The 17,662-nt window shown below is 39.0% G+C and overlaps 1 protein-coding gene across 1 annotated transcript in view; it reads right to left on the reverse strand.

The window, feature by feature from the left end:
• Positions 1 to 15,115, reverse strand: part of LEMD3 (LEM domain containing 3) — a 74,689-nt gene extending 59,574 nt beyond the window's left edge. Inside the window, exon 1 of the mRNA XM_017507299.2 lies at positions 13,594 to 15,115. Within this exon, the coding sequence (XP_017362788.1) occupies positions 13,594 to 15,115 (1,522 nt within the window). The remainder of the gene's footprint in view (positions 1 to 13,593) is intronic.
• Positions 15,116 to 17,662: the final 2,547 nt, after the last annotated feature.

Genomic DNA, 17,662 nt, shown 5'->3' on the forward strand with positions numbered 1-17,662 from the left:
GTGAAAGAGGAAAACGGTATGTACAATGATTAGTGGATGAGCTTTCAAGTCATGTTGCCAACGTTTTTACCCAACAACATAAGTCCTCTCCCTGCACTATAAACTTGGGCAAAATGATTAACCTAATCCTTAGATTCCTCATTAATGATGGAAAACTAGCCCCTACCTCATGAAACTCTTAAGACTAAATAAGATGAATGAGCTAAAATGTTTAGTTGTCAAGCACTCAACAAGTAAACCTATTTCATACAGAAAATTTTGACATTCTTGAGCACTTAAAGTTATTAAACCCTTTAAAGTTATTGAGCCAAGATTACAGTAAAACAACAGAAAGCTTAAGCCAGTATGAGTTGGAAAACAGGAATTAAGAGATGAAAAAGTATAAGAAGAGAAAATATTAAACACCATAAGTAAACTTCCTTTCTCCTCCAACTCCCGCAGAACACGCTCCAATGCTCTGAGTCCCTAAACTTAAACTAATAGTATATTAGGGCTAAAACAGGATGTGGTTTTAAATAGGATTCTGTGGGCTAGCCTGGGAACTTAAAAACAGTGTGGTAAAACATGCTTCAAGTTCAAACAACTGTTTTACACCCGATCTGGAAGACAATATATTCAAAAATTAGGGACTGCCTATTTTTCCTTTTGAAATGAAAAGGCTTGTCTTTGTGAACAAATATTCTTGAAAATCCAAATGTAATTCAAATAAATTATTCAAATTAATTAGAAGATGCTGCTAAGTATGAATCCAGTATATAACATCCTGTAAAATAATTGAGAAAATATTTACAATTTAAAGAGCATAATGAATAAGAACTTCCCAAATCTTTCTCAGAACGAAGTACTGAAACCCTTGGGAAACTTCTTCATCAAGACAAAAGTTTTACTAAACATCAGTTTTCACTTTTGCCAATATGAGCTGAGTTTTCCTTCATCTCTCCATTCTACATGTTTAAAGTAAGAGCCATCTCTCCATTCTACATGTTTAAAGAGTCGTAGAAAGCAGTTTAATGAATGGAAAATGGAGAATGAGTATAAAGGAACATTCCCAATAAAGAATATGAGTAAAGACTTAGAAGATAGCACTTCTACTCTAAGCTAAGAAGTCCTTTGTACCTAAAAACAAGCAAAAATTAAATCATAAGTCACTGGCTGACCAATGGCAGAACTACAGCTCACTCACTACCTGCCCAACCCTTAAGTGGCAGTGCTTTAAAACAGTGCAATACAGAAAACAGGAAAAGGGTTTTAGGGTCAGATTTAGCTTTAAATCCTGCTCCCCTACATACTACCTGTTTAATATCTTAGGCAAATTAGTATCTCCATACCTCACTGTCTATGTCTAAAATGATACAAAACTGACATCTTAGAGTTACTACAAAAATCTACTACATGGCACATTACAAGCATTCAAAAATTGACTGTCATTAGGTCTCATTAAACCAATAATGTAACTCCACAACTCAGAACGGTCCAGATTTGCACTGCCCAATAGGGTAGCTAACTAGTCAAATGTCACTCTTGAGCACTTGAAATAGGGCTAGTCTGAATAGAGATACGTGATGAGTGCAAAATACATATGGGATACTGAAGCCTGAATTCAAAGAAGATCATAAAATACCTCATCAATAATTTTTATATTGATTATGTGTCAAAATAGTATTCTAGGTATACCGGATTAAATAAAATCAATCATTAAAATTAATCTCAACTTTATGATTTAATGTGGCTATTATATGACTTATATTTCTATCGGACAGTTGTGGCCTAAGCCATCACTGATAACAGTTTCAAATGCAAAACACGATGGAAATTTCATTATGTGCTTCATATGACTTATCTAAGAGACTGAAGATCCTAATGCACTTTAAATATCTTCTAATTTAAGTAGTATTATTTTAATATTCACCTATTGCATATTCATGGAGACACATGTCATCTTCCCACTTTGATAATAACAGTACTCATGGTATCTTACTAACTAGCTGTAGAACAGCATGTAAAAAGCCACCCTTCTCTACCAACTGTATGTACCGCTATTCTTCACATAATATTAACAGAAGTTTACTCTAAGACCCATCCTCATTCTTAAAAAAATGTTTTTCTGTCTCAAACTCAGTGCTGTATTTTGGATTAAAGCAATGTATCCCATCTCTGACTTTCCTATCAGCAAATCTACCTTTTAGGGATCAGCAAGGCTACAATCCAATTTCAAGTTGTGTCATCACCTGTTTAATATAGCTGCAAAAAGAAAAACATTATTTTTCAGTCCTGGAGATAAGAAAGGCACTAATTATGTAATGTGAAAAGATAACTCCCTTTTATCTGCTCAGACAGCTTCAGTGAAAGGTTTAAAAATACTGATAAGGACTATAAGTTTAGCCAACTCTATTACTTATTAACATGACTGACAGGACATGTCATAGTGCTGAACATGTGTTGCTTAAATTAAACTACTATAGCTCTTAAGTCCTAACTTATAATATTAAAATTACAGTTATGTATCACTCCAAATTTCTCCAAAGCATTTTTACAGACATTAGCACAGTAGCTCTCTCCAAAAATCACTGGCTGGAAGTAAAGCTGATTTTACTATATCTTCATTTAACAGATGCAAAAAACAAGGCCCAGCGGTTATGTATACCTTACTTGCCCAAATAAAGCTTGTAGCTAACAGTAAGATAAAGTATAAAAATTTCTACTGCTGTCTGGTAGTTACTACTGTGAACCCTAAAGTTAGATTTTGGGTTCAAATGCTGGCTCCAACACTTAGCTGTGGGACTTCGACAAATCACTTATAACCTTCTTCCCTTTATCTGTTTTATTCACAGACATAGTATGAGTAGTTACCCTCATGAAAATTAAAATAAAGTGCTCACACACATTGGAAATTCTCAGTGATTGCTCTTATTACCTAAGGCTTTAGAATCTGAAAGAAGGGACATTTAGAGATGACATTTAAAAAAAACAAAATAACACTTTTGTCAAAAGCATAAGAGTATTTCTAGAACATCTTGAACCATAATCATAAATGTTTGGATTTTAAAACATTTTCATTTTTGGCAAATTCATTCTTCATGTTTCTTCCTTTTTTAAAAATTACTCCTAGAAACCTGCAATAAAACCTACATTTATTAAATTGTATGGTTTTTTTTGTTTTTTGTTTTTTTTTTGAGACGGAGTTTCGCTCTTGTTACCCAGGCTGGAGTGCAATGGCGCGATCTCGGCTCACCACAACCTCCGCCTCCTGGGTTCAGGCAATTCTCCTGTCTCAGCCTCCTGAGTAGCTGGGATTACAGGCACGCGCCACCATGCTCAGCTAATGTTTTGTATTTTTAGTAGAGACAGGGTTTCACCATGTTGACAAGGATAGTCTCGATCTCTTGACCTCGTGATCCACCCGCCTCGGCCTCCCAAAGTGCTGAGATTACAGGCTTGAGCCACTGCGCCCGGCCAATTGTATGGTTTTTAAAGGTAGAATTCCCAATTGAGAAAATGGTAATACAGAAATGGTGAAAGGAGTGATCAACAAGTATTACTTAAATTATCCAACTATTTCTTTTGTGTATATATACACTGTGGTAAGCTTTACCAGATGGTATAGTCAAATTTACAGAGGCTAATTTTTAAAGTATGTTTCCCAAGTCATAATATATAATTCTGAAACATTGTTGCATGGTAACAAAATCCCAATTCTGAAGGCTAGCTAGGGCAGAAATATTTAGGAAAAAGAACAGAATGTCAGCCAAAGCTTGGGATAAGGGGGAGACTGCCACTCCTATAGTTCTAAAAAGTATTATATATACTCATCTTCTGGTATTACCTGGTACATAGTATAGGTGCTCAATAAATAATCTGAGTGAATGGGTGAGTAAATAAAAAAATGAGTAGGAGAAACTTAATGTTTCTTCAAATGAATGAAATCAAACAAAAAAATCATTTGCGATCCCATGGGAGATACACTTAAAAACCACAGAAGTCATTACTAAAGCTGACCAAGGTTCCAAGCCATAGTTCAAAGGCCAGAAGAAGATATTCTAAGATTCCCCCCGCCTTCTAACTAATTTCAACAATCCTCTTCATATATGTTTTGAAAATTATAACTTGGTGAATTCCTACAGAGCAAAGGCTTCCTTTGTAAGAATAGCATGCTTTCAGGAATTAGCCATAGTCAGCAAATTATGTGTGTGTATGTGTATGTGTGTACACATACTCAGATATATATGAGCTAACTGAAAAACAAAATTAATTTTCTGCTATTTGCTAAAATACCCACTTGCTACTAAAGGGTTTTTTCTATTCATGTCACATTCAGGACAGGACAGCAATTGTTGGTGCATAGTTACTACCCAATTAGTTCAGGAGAGCTGAAAAAAAAAAATCTATGTTAAGGCTGGGCACAGTGGCTCACTCCTGTCATCCTAGCACTTTGGGAGACCAAGACAGATGGATTACCTGAGGGCAGGAGTTCAAGACCAGCCTGGCCAACATGGTGAAACCCCATCTCTACTAAAAAATACGAAAAGTAGCTGGGCATGGTGCCATGTGCCTGTAATCCCAGATACTTGGGAGGCTGAGGGAGGAAATCGCTTGAACCTGGGAGGCAGAGGCTGCAGTGAGTCGATATTGCGTCACTGCACTCCAGGCTGGGTGACAAAGCAAGACTCTGTCTCCAAAAATAAAATCTATGTTAAAAATAAATTCTAAAGATGAAAATCAAAATCCAAAGTATAAGCAAATAACTGTTATAATAATTTCCACAATTAGTATTAAGCTATATTCCCAAATTAAATGGCAGCAATTTTTAGTGTATAATAAAGATTAAAATAAACCTTTTTTTAAATTTTAAGTTCTGGGATATTATATATGAAGGATGTGCAGGTTTGTTACATGGGTAAACAAACGTGTGCCATGGTGGTTTGCTGCACCTATCAACCCATCACCTAGGTATTAATCCCAGCATGCATTAGCTATTTTTCCTGATGCTTTCCCCACCCCTAGAATATATCTTTATTCTAAATTAGACTATATCACTAGTAATAAAATTTTCACAAAGATGTTAGTAGTACTTATATACTAACAATTATATTTTGGAGGAAAGTTCCAACAGTTTAAGGCATACTTCTCTTTTAAACAACTGATAAACTATGTAATTATCTTTGCACTCAGGCTATAAATTTCCTTTTATTTATATAACATTTTTCAGAAAGGCAGAGTTAATATTGAATAATCAATGAGCAAGGAGAAGCAAGCTTTAAAAACTTCCCAACTCTTAGGTATCATGAAAATAATTTTTTGAAGTGTCCCCGAAATTATCAAATGCATCATTTCCGTTAAAACAAATATAAGTATAAAGGGAAAATATGAAGTTTATCTAAAAAGAGCAAAAAAAGGAGAACAAAGGTACAAAACGTCTTTATATCCTAAAAACGAACAATGGAAAGAACAAGTGATAATAAAAATCAAATGATCACTTTCCCTACCAGATTTGAGACTGTCCAAATCTTTTAAAAATTAGAAAGTTATCATATGGTATTATTGTTCAATGTATTAGGTATTAATATACAACGTATTACGTGTTAGGTATTATTACTATGTGCCATGTATGGGTTTTACTTTACACACAGTTAATGCTACATAAGGGTTAGTTATTATTACTATGTGCCATGTATGAGTTTTACTTTACACACATTACTTAATTTTCATTTAACCTATTTTACAGACGAAGATATTGAGGTTTACAATGGCTAAGCAACTTGCCTTAGTAAAAAAAGAAGCTAGCAAGTTGAAGGGCCGATATTGAAACCCAGGTTCTCTGATATCTATGCCAGTGTATTCACAAACTAGTCTCTGTGGATATATTTGTAGAGATTCACAAGTTATTTTTAATTTTAAATCATTCCAGGGATAATTTTCAAATGAAAAACATTTTCATAGACTTTAATTTCTTAAATCATCAAACTGTTGCAAATCCCTGTCATTCACAGGAATATTCTCATAGATCTATGATTTATTTTCTTACAAAGTAGTCAACTTGTAAAACTTCAAACATAACACGGAGCTTTCATTCTTCAAAAATGAGAGCACAGGCCAGGTGCTATGGCTGACACCTGTAATCCCAGCACTTTGAGAGGCAGAGGTGAGAAGATGGCTTGAGCCCAGGAGTTCAAGACCAGCCTGGACAGCAAAGTGAGACCCTGTCTCAACAAAAAATACAAAAAATTAGCCAGGTGTGGTGGCAAGATCTGTAGTCCCAGCTACTCGGGAGGCTGAGCTGTGTGGATTGCTTGAGTCCTGGGGAGGCTGAGGCTGCAGTGAGCCATGATCACACCACTGCACTCCAACCTGGGTGAGAGAGCAAGACCCTGTCTCATATTTAAAAAAAAAAAAGAATGAGAACAACAACTATTTTTCAAAATCCTTATTCCCCATGTTCATTTTAGGTTCCAAGTTTGGGACCTTTTAGCTAGTCTACTTTAAAAAGTAAAAATATTTTTTAAACTACAATGACATAAAACATGGTACCTCTTTCTAACAACTGGTCTAGGTTTTAAATAAAATTATATACACACACACACACACACACACACACTAAAAGAACAAATATTTAAAAGTATCTATTCCTTTAGTAAACACTACTAGTACTCACATTTAGCACCAGTCTCTCATCTTTACTCCAATTCTGTATCTACAAGAGCCTACAAGAATTTTTTATTGAAACAACTCAAACAATGAGCCCCAAGTAAACTCATTTTCCCTAAACCACTTTTCCCCAAACAAGATCCATCTTCAACATCTCCAATCCCTCCAATGATATTACCATTCTCTCAGTCGTCCAGGCTCATGACCAGAATAATCTTTGACTCCTAGCTCTCCTTTATTCTCTATATTCAAAAACATATGTCTTGGCTGGGCGCGGTGGCTCATGCCTGAAATTGCAGCACTTTGGGAGGCTGAGGCAGGCAAATCGGCCGAGGTCAGGAGTTTGAGACCAGCCTGACCAACACGGAGAAACCTGTCTCCACTAAAAATACGAAACTAGGCAAGCATGGTGGCACATGCCTGTAACCCCAGCTACTCAGGAGGCTGAGGCAGGAGAATCACTTGAACCTGGGAGGTGAAGGTTGTGGTGAGCCATGATCATGCCACTGCACTCCAGTCTGGGCAAAAAGTGAAACTCTGTTTCAAAAAACAAAAAAAAATTCCGGCTGGGCATGGTGGCTCACGCCTGTAATCCAAGCACTTTAGAGGCCAAGGGGGGTGGATCACCTGAGGTCAGGAGTTCAAGACCAGACTGACCAACATGGTAAAATCCCATCTTAAAAAAAAAAAAAAAAGATTCTTTCTTCAAATGAATTATTTCATTCATAGGCCCATCTAACTCCATTCCCCTTTATCAGCCTCCTTCAGGTTTTACCACTCTACTTCCCTCCAACCCTATCACTATCTATACCATCACCTGTTTATCCTTCTTAAAATATTAATCCGATCATGCTTGTCCTCTGCTTTACAACCTCTATGGATTCCCATTACTCAACCTATAGAATAAAATCCAAATGTGGAATTGAGAGCTTTTGATCATTTAAGACTGATCATTAGAGAATTTACAGTGAATTCTCACCTTTTATAAAAGTGTGACACCACATAATATCCTGTATATTTCTTAGCCATTTCCTATGACTGTTATTAGTGGTGTGGAGGCTTCTATAGAAATAAGATTGCTTCTTTATATCCTTATCAGATACTGGGTAGATAACCAATTACTGAGTTAGATAATATGAGTTAACAGTGCATATATACTGGGTATCTAATATGTGATCATTTATTCAACAAATATTTGCTGAATAATGAATCTGTGCTGAAGATACTAATGTGACTTCCATCTACTAAGAGATTTCCATGTGCCAGACAACAACCCTAGTTCAGATGCATTATCTCAATACAAGTCATCTTCAGATAGTATTAATCATCTGCATTTTTAGTATGAGGCAATTACCTCTCTAGTGTAGTCTACTTCAAAAAGTAGAGCCAAAATCATAACTGAGTAAAAAGCCTGTACTCTTTACCACTGTATTCTACTCCCACAGAAAGATTACTCTAAAGAAAGGAGCTGTAATCTATTTGGCATGAGGGACACACGATTATAATACTTTGTCCTAAATGCTATGAAGAATGCATTAAGATCTTATTTGAGCACAAAATGATGGGCCAAACTCTGGGGCAAAGAGACAGAGAGTCAGAGATGTCTGGAGATGACATACTTAAGAATGAATCACAGTTAAACATTAAAGAAACAACATTCCCCAAAAAGGGGATAACCTGTGCACAAGTAGAAAACCACAAATTTCATGACTTACTCAGAGAACACCAAGTAGTTCAGTTTTCTAGAAAGTAAGTGTGATGAGGGGAACTGGTTGAAAAGGCAGGCATAGTCAGATCATGACTAGTTTAGCTAAGGAGTTTAGATTTTGGCCAATAACTAAGACAAAGCCATTGTGTAATTTTAAGCAAGAGGGGATGATCACATATGTGCTTTAGAAATTTCCTTATCTTTACTTTGTTTTTGTCCCTCTTCCCTGTTTTAGTTAATGATGCTTCCATCCACCCTGCTTCTAAGATGTAGCTTAGAAGCTACATCTTAGAAGCAGGGACACCATTTTAGGTTAGTAAAAGGGTTCAGGCAAGAGACTAACCTAGAATAGTGTCAAGGGACAGAAAAAAATATAAAAGATATGTAGGAGACAGAACTACAGGACTTGTAGTTACCAATTATGTTGGGAAGTTTGTAGGAAGGTGAGGGAAAGGAAAGAATCTAGGTAAATACAAGGTTTCTCTCTTGAGCTCTGGGTGGATGGAAGCATCATTAACTAAAACAGGGAAGGGGGACAAAAACAAGGTAAAGATAAGGAAAATGTCAGATGGCATTGGTACATACTTTTAGTGTACCCAAAAGATGTCTAGTAAACAAATAGGTATACCTAGATCTCAGGAGAGAAATGCAAGGCAAAAATACAAAACTGGAAGATAATGGCCAGAAGAGTGAATGAAACTGCCTAGAGAAATGTGTACAAAAGGAGACAGCAAAAGATAAAGTTGTGGAGACCACCAATATTTAAAACAGGCAGACAGGAGTATGAAAACAAGGAGAGGGTGGTGATACAGAAGCTTAGAAAGGAGAGTTTCATGAAGAAGTGAGTTGTCAATGCACTGAATGTACCAAAGAGGTGAGGATTTGAAAACTGAGTAACTGGTAACTTTAAAAAGAGACATAGCAGAGGAATGGCTGGTAAAGAAAGCTAAACAAGACAGGATTGAGTGAATGGCAGGGAAGAAAATAGAGGCAGAAAATAGAGGTTGAGAATAGAGTAACAACTACAGAAGAAAAGAGGGTTGAAGAGCAACATTTTTAGAATGGTAGAGATTTTATCATTTCCATAGGAGAAAGGGACTAGTGGAAATGAGATTTTAAAATTATACCTCTGTACTTAAAATCAGTATATGGAAAAGTTACCCATGATACAATGTTAAGTGAAAAAACAAATTGCAGAATATGTATGCTATAATGTCACTTAAAATTCTGACTTCCTTCAATGGTCCTCAAGGCATTTTAGGTCCCTTATGATCTGGACCATACCTACCTGTAACTTCATGGTATGCCATTTTCTCCTTCATTCATTATATCTCAACAACACTGGCCATTCTTTTTGATCCTTCATCATGCAAGCCTGTTCTTGCCTCAGGAATTCTGCACTTGCTGTTACTTCTGCCAGAATGCTCTTCTCCCTGACTGTCAACGGCTAGTTCCTTCAAGTCATTCAGATCTCTCAGTTCAAACATCCTTCCCTAGAGGGGCCTGCCTGCCTACCTATAGGTAATATTGCACATCTTTCCACCTCAGCCCCCAAAAGTTGCCAGCAATAGCTGTGTTAGCAACTACCTTATCTGAAATTCTTATTTACTTGTCCATTCCCCTCCTAGAAATGTAAGCTCCATAACAGAAACTTCATGTTCTATATAACCAACATATTGTTCACCACATATCCCTGCTGCTTAAAATAGTGCCTGGCACATAGTAGACACTCTTACTGTTGAATGAAAATCTGCACACACACATAACACACGCACAGATGTATTTACACGAAAAATATTAAGAAAGGTCAGAAAGGATCTAATACTTGAACTTATTTATATGGGCACCGCATGAGGCTAGGAAGAGAGGCGTACAACAATCATTCACTGTTTCCTTCATCTCTATTCAAACTTTCTGCAGAAGTCATGTCTTTTGTAAATGAAAAAAAATTTTAATAATGATCACATGAGCCTAGAATAGTCAATCTATTCTGCTTCTCTATTTTCATTTGGTGGGCTATAATGATCTAATCACCTGTGGAACAAGTGACTACTCTGCAGGTTGATCCTTGAGTTGTTTTGGTACGGCAGTTCAAAGTTAGAATCTTAAACCTTGGAGCTGGAAAGAGCTTAGGGGTCATCTAATCCAACTCCTAGTTTTATACATGAGGAAGAGGAGACTTATAGCAATTTAATTAATAAAAAATAGGGTACTGATGAAAAAGTTTCAAAGACTATATGATTAAGAACAATTTAAAAGACTGATCTATTATATGTTGTATGTAATTTAACTAATAAAAGCGTACTAAAACTTAATCTCACATATAACCTACAATCTTTTGGTGACAACTCCTACTCCAAGTAAAAGTGTTTCCCTAAGCACACTGTTTGACCAATGAACTCTATGGTTAAGTATCATAGTATGCCAAAGGATATGGAATGGAGTGAAAATATTATTCACTTTTGATACCCTAACACTGTTAGGTGTGCAGACTAACTGAAGCTAGCAGGCACTTCTTTCCACCAGAGTATGCATAGAATATGCCAAGTTGTTTTGGTATATCACACATTTAAGGATTTATTATACTTTGATTCAAATGTCTGTACTAATTTCAATAATGTGTATTTAATGGGATAAAAACCAAATGTTAAATACGTAAGAAATGCACTACTAAATATCATTTATAGAAATGTCTGAACTATCTCTCTCTATACTGTAGTTTACCAGCAATATAACAAATTTTATCTAAACTTCTGAATAATACCACCTTATGTTTAACACTGTGTCTCACTTGACCTTCACAACCCCAGAGATAGCAGATATTACTACTTCCGTTTAGTATATTAAAATGAGGCTCAGAGATTAAGGAGGTTGACCACAGTCATTCAGACAAGTCCTAGAATCTAGATCCTCTACTTCTTAGCCATTGTTCTTTCCAACGACCAGGTTACCTCACATTTACCATTTACTAAAATGCAAATATAATTTCTTTCCTTCCTTCCTTATCAGTGAAGGGGAAGAGAGTACCAAAATCCTAGCATTCGTATCGTATTCTACATGAAATTTTAGTACATCACATTAGTCATTCATCTTAACACTGATGAGAAAGATGTGAAAGTCACCTTCACTGAGAATTGTGCTTATTAATAATTCTGTATGAAATCCTACCAATTATCTTGTTAATCATAATAAAGGTATCCACTTATTTAGAAGTCTATCTACAAGTGATACCCAAAATAGTGTTAAAATGGTCTTTATAGGTGGAAATAAAACCTGAAACCAAATCTTAGCCCTACCACTAACTGTTCAACACTCAGTGCATTTCTTAACTTAGTATCATCCTCACCCATAAAATGAAGATAATTCCACCTGCTTCTGTGAATTGCTGGGAAGATTAAATGATACAATAGGTGTAAAGCAATTAGCTCTTAAAAAATGGTCAGATCAGCCAACATGGTGAAACCCCTTCCCTACTAAAAATACAAATATTAGCTGGGCATTGTGCCACATGCCTGTAGTTCCAGCCACTCAGAAGGCTGAGGCATGAGAATCGCTTGAACCTGAAAGGCAAAGGTTGCAGTGAGCCCAGATCCTGCCACTGCACTCCAGCCTGGCAACAGAGCGAGACTCCATTTAAAAAGAAAAGAAAAGAAGCCAGATCATATAGTTGTTACAGACACAGATGCAGATAGCTACTGCTGATAGGTAATGTAGTTTAATTTATGTGAACTTTTACTAGTTTAACTTCTAGTGTGCCCTTATTTTTTTCTCCCAAATACTTGCGGCAGGACACAATACACTCATGCTTCCAGGAAATAAAGTAAGAGCTGAATTTCATTCCTCTTGTAACCCCTTAAATTAAACAATACAGTATAGTAATAATCAGTTATTTGACTGCCTTGGAATTGGCTATATCTAAATCAAACCTTACACTAATTTGATTCCTACTCTTTATCTGAGTTGGCTAACTGCATCTTTCACTCTATTTTGAAATAAAACTAATAAGCCAATTTTATAAATATAAATCACAATACAGTGAATTCAACTTGGGTGAAAAGAGCAGGAAGCCTTCAAGGGGAATGCAGAGAGGCACCTAACATTGAGAAATTATGTATTCAGAAGTCCATTTTGTACTAATTTACTTTCTCTTTTAATCTTTACAAATATCATTCTAGTCAAAGTGGCATCATTTTATAGATTAGGAAAATTCAGAAGCTTTAACTCTTACTCTCTCCCCTTCGCTCCAGATGCTTAACCACAATAACTTAGAAGAAGGCTCTTGCTCAACTCAAGGCGTTTCCTCTCACAATCTCGGCCCAGAATGGTCTCCTTCTGCTTCAGGTCTCACCTCAGATAGTACCTCCTCCATTCAATCTAAAGTAGTGTACACCTACATCAGTGTAGTGTGGTAAATTTTTTTTAAAAAAGGAAAAAAAATAAAAGTTGTGTACGTCAATTACTCATCCTTATTTCCTTCACAGAACACAAAATGGTCTGTATTCATCTTTTTTGTGTTTATGAGCAGAGATACTTTGATTTCTACAATGAACACAGCTGCCTACAGTCATTTAGCAAGTAAACAGCAGGACCTGGAAACTAATCCAAGGAAATCTAACTGCAAGCTCCTGCACTGCCCTACCATGACTATTTTTTGTACAGATGATAGGGAAAGTTTTTTGGGCTGGGAAATCAATTAAGAGGTGTGCCTTGCTGCTTTTTTGTATTCATTCACTATAAAGAAATTATACATACAGTTAATACCACAAAATATTTAATCCGAACTTATGCATACAGTTAATACTACAAAATATTTAATTCAAATTTCAAGAGCTAGTACACTGCCTATTAGAATCACAACTCAATTTGAAAAAAAAGACTCTATATTTATGGTGTGTCTTATCCTAATACTTCAAATCTGTTGAGTAATTGGCATCTGCGCAAATAGTTATTTAGGCCTAAAAGAAAATTAAATCACATATACAAATGAGTTTTACTAACAAGTTTATAATATTCTTTTATAAATTGTTTTGAATTTCACATCATGCAGAAAACTTTTAAAACCAGCCATATATCATTTCGATAATGGTGTTCTTTCTTAATGAAAGATGACACATGCACTCGCTGCTGGGGTTAAAAACCATGTTCTTGCAGCTAAGTCACTTCACGTAAAATGCTAAGAGCGGCTAAAGCGGACCACTAACAACATTCCCTTTGTCACCTTACCCACAGGATTTAATACTTACTGCTGAGTTCTCCATCCTCAGACACTCCTGTCCCTCTCATTCCTAGGTAAGTCAGTCCCAGTATTAGGAAAAATAAGCAGGCAGCGGTTAAGAGAAACATCGACAAGTAGTGGGCACTGAAACTCCCTGTTGGGGACACCTCCTCCCGTTTAAATTGCTGGAGAAGTTCCTCTTCGGGTTCAGAAAGCTTCGGTTTGTTGTATGTGTTTTTCAGGTAGGTATGATTGGAGCCCGTATGATTGGCGTGATTGATCCTGAGTGAACCAGAGGCGGCCAGCGCCGCACTGGGAGGGAGACTGTTAGAATAAATCCTGGGGGAGTCCACATTGAAGGCCCCACCGCCAATATGATTATTGGTTTTCAGAAGGGCGCCTGTTGACGAATCCAAGGTTGAGTCCATGTCAGTAAGTGGCGGGGGCAGGAGAGGGGTCAGTTTCTTAGCATTAACACGGTATCTAGGAACGGGGCTGGAGTCCACTTGATCACACCCTCCTCCCTGCTCCGCAGCCGCCGCCTCTTCGAGGTTTCGGCTCCTGTCTAGACTCCCGGCAGCCGCCGCCCTGTCATTCATCGCGAGTCCTCCCCCTCCCTGAACTGAAGTCTCCAGCCTGCCGCCGGCCGATTTAGCAGTCAGCGGGGAGAGAGGCTTACTATGGGTCCGTCTGGGCCGATGCCGGGAAAGGGAGTCGTCCTTTAATACCTGTCTGGTGGAGGCCACGTCGTCGTCGTCCTCTTCCTCTGAGTCCGAATAGTTTTCCCGGCAGCTGTAGGGGACAAGCCGGCTGCCATTCACGGTCCGGCTGGCCCAGAGCGGCTCCTCGGCCTCCGGGTCCCTCTCCTCACCGTCCTCTCCCTCCCCTTCCTCGTCCTCCAATGCTCCATCTTTCCCCGGCGCGGTCTGCAGCTCGGGGCCCACCGGCCTCCTGGTCCCCCACCACGAGTGGGGCTTCCTTCGCTCGGCGGAGTTGCTGTTAGACACCTCGCTGGCGGCCAGGGGCGCCGGCGGCGCTTTGAGCCCGCGGTACTGGAGCGAAGCCCGGTCTTTCCTCCCGCCGCCGCCGGCCTGGTCCTGGGGACTGGCCTCCACGTCCGACTCGTCCGAGCTGAAGCCCAGCAGCACTTTGCTGCCAGCCGCGGGGGCGGCGGAGGAGCCCCCGGGCCCTCCCAGGAGGCTCTCCGGGCCAGAGGCCGAGATTCGACACAGGCCCCCAGGGGTCCGTAAGTAGGAGAGGTCGCCCGAGACCGGCCGGACCCCCATCCCCACGGCCGCTGCCGCCACTGGTCCCGCAGCTGCGACCGTGGCGGCTGCCGTGTTATTGTTATTACTGTTCCGCGTCTTGTTGCCGCGGCCCCCCGACCGGTGCTGCTGCTGCTCTTCCTCTCGAAGCTTCTTCAGCTTCTTGAGGTAGACCGGGCGGGTGCTCTCCGTCACTGGTCCAGGAGACAGGCCGTAACGGCGGAGCTGAGAGAAAAGCTCCTCATCCGAGAGCTGCTGAGGCGCCGAAGCCGCTGCCGCCGCCATTTTCTCTCCAGGGTGTTTTACAAGCTCCGCGCTACCGGAAGTGACGCGCCGCCCTAGACCCTGAACTAGACCGCGCTGCGTCGCCCTCCCAGCGCCGCGGGCGTCTCGGCCAATGGGAGGCGCGGGAGGAGCTCACCTGAGCGGGAAAGAGCCACCTGAGCAGTGAGCGGCTCCCACGGCAGAGACTGGGTCTACTCTCTCACCTTGAGGTGTCGGCGCATTCTCGCCCTCCTCTCCGTCCCATCTCCGACTGTTCTCTGCCCTGCCCTTCCAAGTGCCATCCCCAGGAGCTGTCTCTTACTAAACCACACCTTGACTTCTCCATCCTAGGTTCCTGCCACTGGGCAGTAATAATTGAAATCCACCTTGAAGTTCATGGCATAAGTTTTCTTTGTATCTGGATTCCCACTACCGAGGGAGCCTACACGAACTGAAAGAAATTCTGCTAGCCAGACTAGATGGGCAGCCTTCCCGTCTGACTTCAGGTTGTCTGACTTCAGTTCGTCTTTCGCTTGACTTACAAAAAAATAAATAAATAAATAGGTGACTTTCTCTCGCTGCTTTTTTTCAGAAGCGTTTCCTCTCCTATTCCGAGAAAATGCAGAGTACACCAATCACAATACAATTTTCTTCTAGAGTAATGGCTGTTCGTTCATTAGTTAATTGAAAGACATTATCTTTTTCCTTTTTTGAAACCTAATGACTTTACAACATCAGCATTTTTGAAAGTGAAAGAGCTTATCTGCTTCATTTTAAGACTCTCAAAGACCATAACACATGACCCTATTTATTTCCTTCTTAGTACCTTTCCAACCAATAGTTATTTATTATTTATTAATAAATATTTGTATTTGTTTATTTTCAAATTTATTTATTGTCCTATCCTTTTAGGCTATAATAAGCTTCATGTGTGGAGGAACTTTGCTTCTGTTATTCATGATACTAGTAGAAACTCAATAAATATTTGTTGAATGAATTAAACTATTGCAAAGAGAGGATAGTATGAGACGAATGTTTTGAAATGAGACAAGTGCCAGGCGAGGTGGAGAAACCTTCACACAAAGTCAAAAAAAACAAACAAAAGACCTGGAAACCCAACTCTTCCATTTACAGAGTAGGAAACGAATCCCAGAGAGTTGAAATGTGCCCCGTGTGGTAAAGATCTCTTCCTATTTTCCCATTTCCCCAAACCTTGGCAGACAGACAATTCTTTAGTTCTTCGATCCTAGTAGCTACAAAATACTACAATAATGTTTTTTTCTGTTGAATGAGTTATTTTACCTATTATATTACCCCGCAGTACAGAAAAAATGTTAGCCAAAAGCATAGATCCGGCCGGGCACGGTGGCTCGCGCCTGTAATCGCAGCACTTTGGGAGGCAGAGGCGGGTGGATCACAAGGTCAGGAGTTTGACACCAGCCTGGCCAACGTGGTGAAACTTTATCTCTACTAAAAATACAAAAAAAAAAAAAAAAAATTAGCCAGGCGTGGTGGCGGGCACCCGTAATCCCAACTACTCGTGAGGCTGCGGCAGGAGACTCGCTTGAACCCAGGAAAGTGGAGGTTGCTATGAGCTGAGCTGAGATCGTGCCACTGCACTCCAGCCTAGGCAACAAGAGTGAGATTCCTTCTCAAAAAAAACAAAAGCATAGATACTAGCTTTTCAATATGCAGAATCAAACAGCAGAATAATACTAACCCTAATTTTTACTTTTCCTAGCAAAAGCTTGCCATCTTCTCAAAAGAAAAAAAGCTTTTATGTGGAGGACAGTCACTTGTCCTTTAATCATTGAGCCTTTAAGATTTACAAATGTTCTTGAATCTATGACTGTTATGCACTTATAAGAGAATTTTTCAAAGTAAATTATAGTGGCTATGATGATGATGACCCAGACTTTATTGCCATAATTACCTGGGTGGGGACTAAAATTATTATAAACTTAGCGGACTTGTGTCACCATGTAGCAGAGTGGTTAAGCTATGAGCCTTGGAGTTAAACAAAACTAGATGTGGACCCAGCCCTGTCTCTTACTTTCATTCTCGGTTCAATATTTGCTTTATACCATACTGGCTTCTCTGTTAGGAATCATAGCAGTCAGTGAACCTAGAGGTCATGAACATAGAAGTTTATGAACCTTTAAATGACCTCCTATAGGGACTGTTGAACCATTTATACTTCTGCCTGTGACTTTGGGCAAGTCAATTCATCCTTTCAAACTTTAGTTTCTGTACAAACAGAAGAGGGGTGATAAAACTTCCTCAGCAAGCTATTTTAAGGAGTAAATAAGACTATATCTGCATAATGCCTAGCACCATACCTAATACACAGTGTGCACTCAGCAAATGTTAGTCAGTATTATAAAGGTAAGCATTGTGTGCAGCCATTTCAGTAGCATGGCTCCTGATAATTCTATGCAATAGCAATTAAAGGAAATGCTACTCCATAGACAAAAAATGGAAACGGTCAAACTTTGCATAAGGCATTAAGTAATCCCAATTAAAAGTTAATGAAGATCAAGGGGCTTGGTAAACAGTCATTGGTCATTT

Source organism: Cebus imitator, unplaced genomic scaffold (assembly GCF_001604975.1).
Source record: "Cebus imitator isolate Cc_AM_T3 unplaced genomic scaffold, Cebus_imitator-1.0 Scaffold372, whole genome shotgun sequence".
Lineage (NCBI taxonomy): Eukaryota > Metazoa > Chordata > Mammalia > Primates > Cebidae > Cebus > Cebus imitator.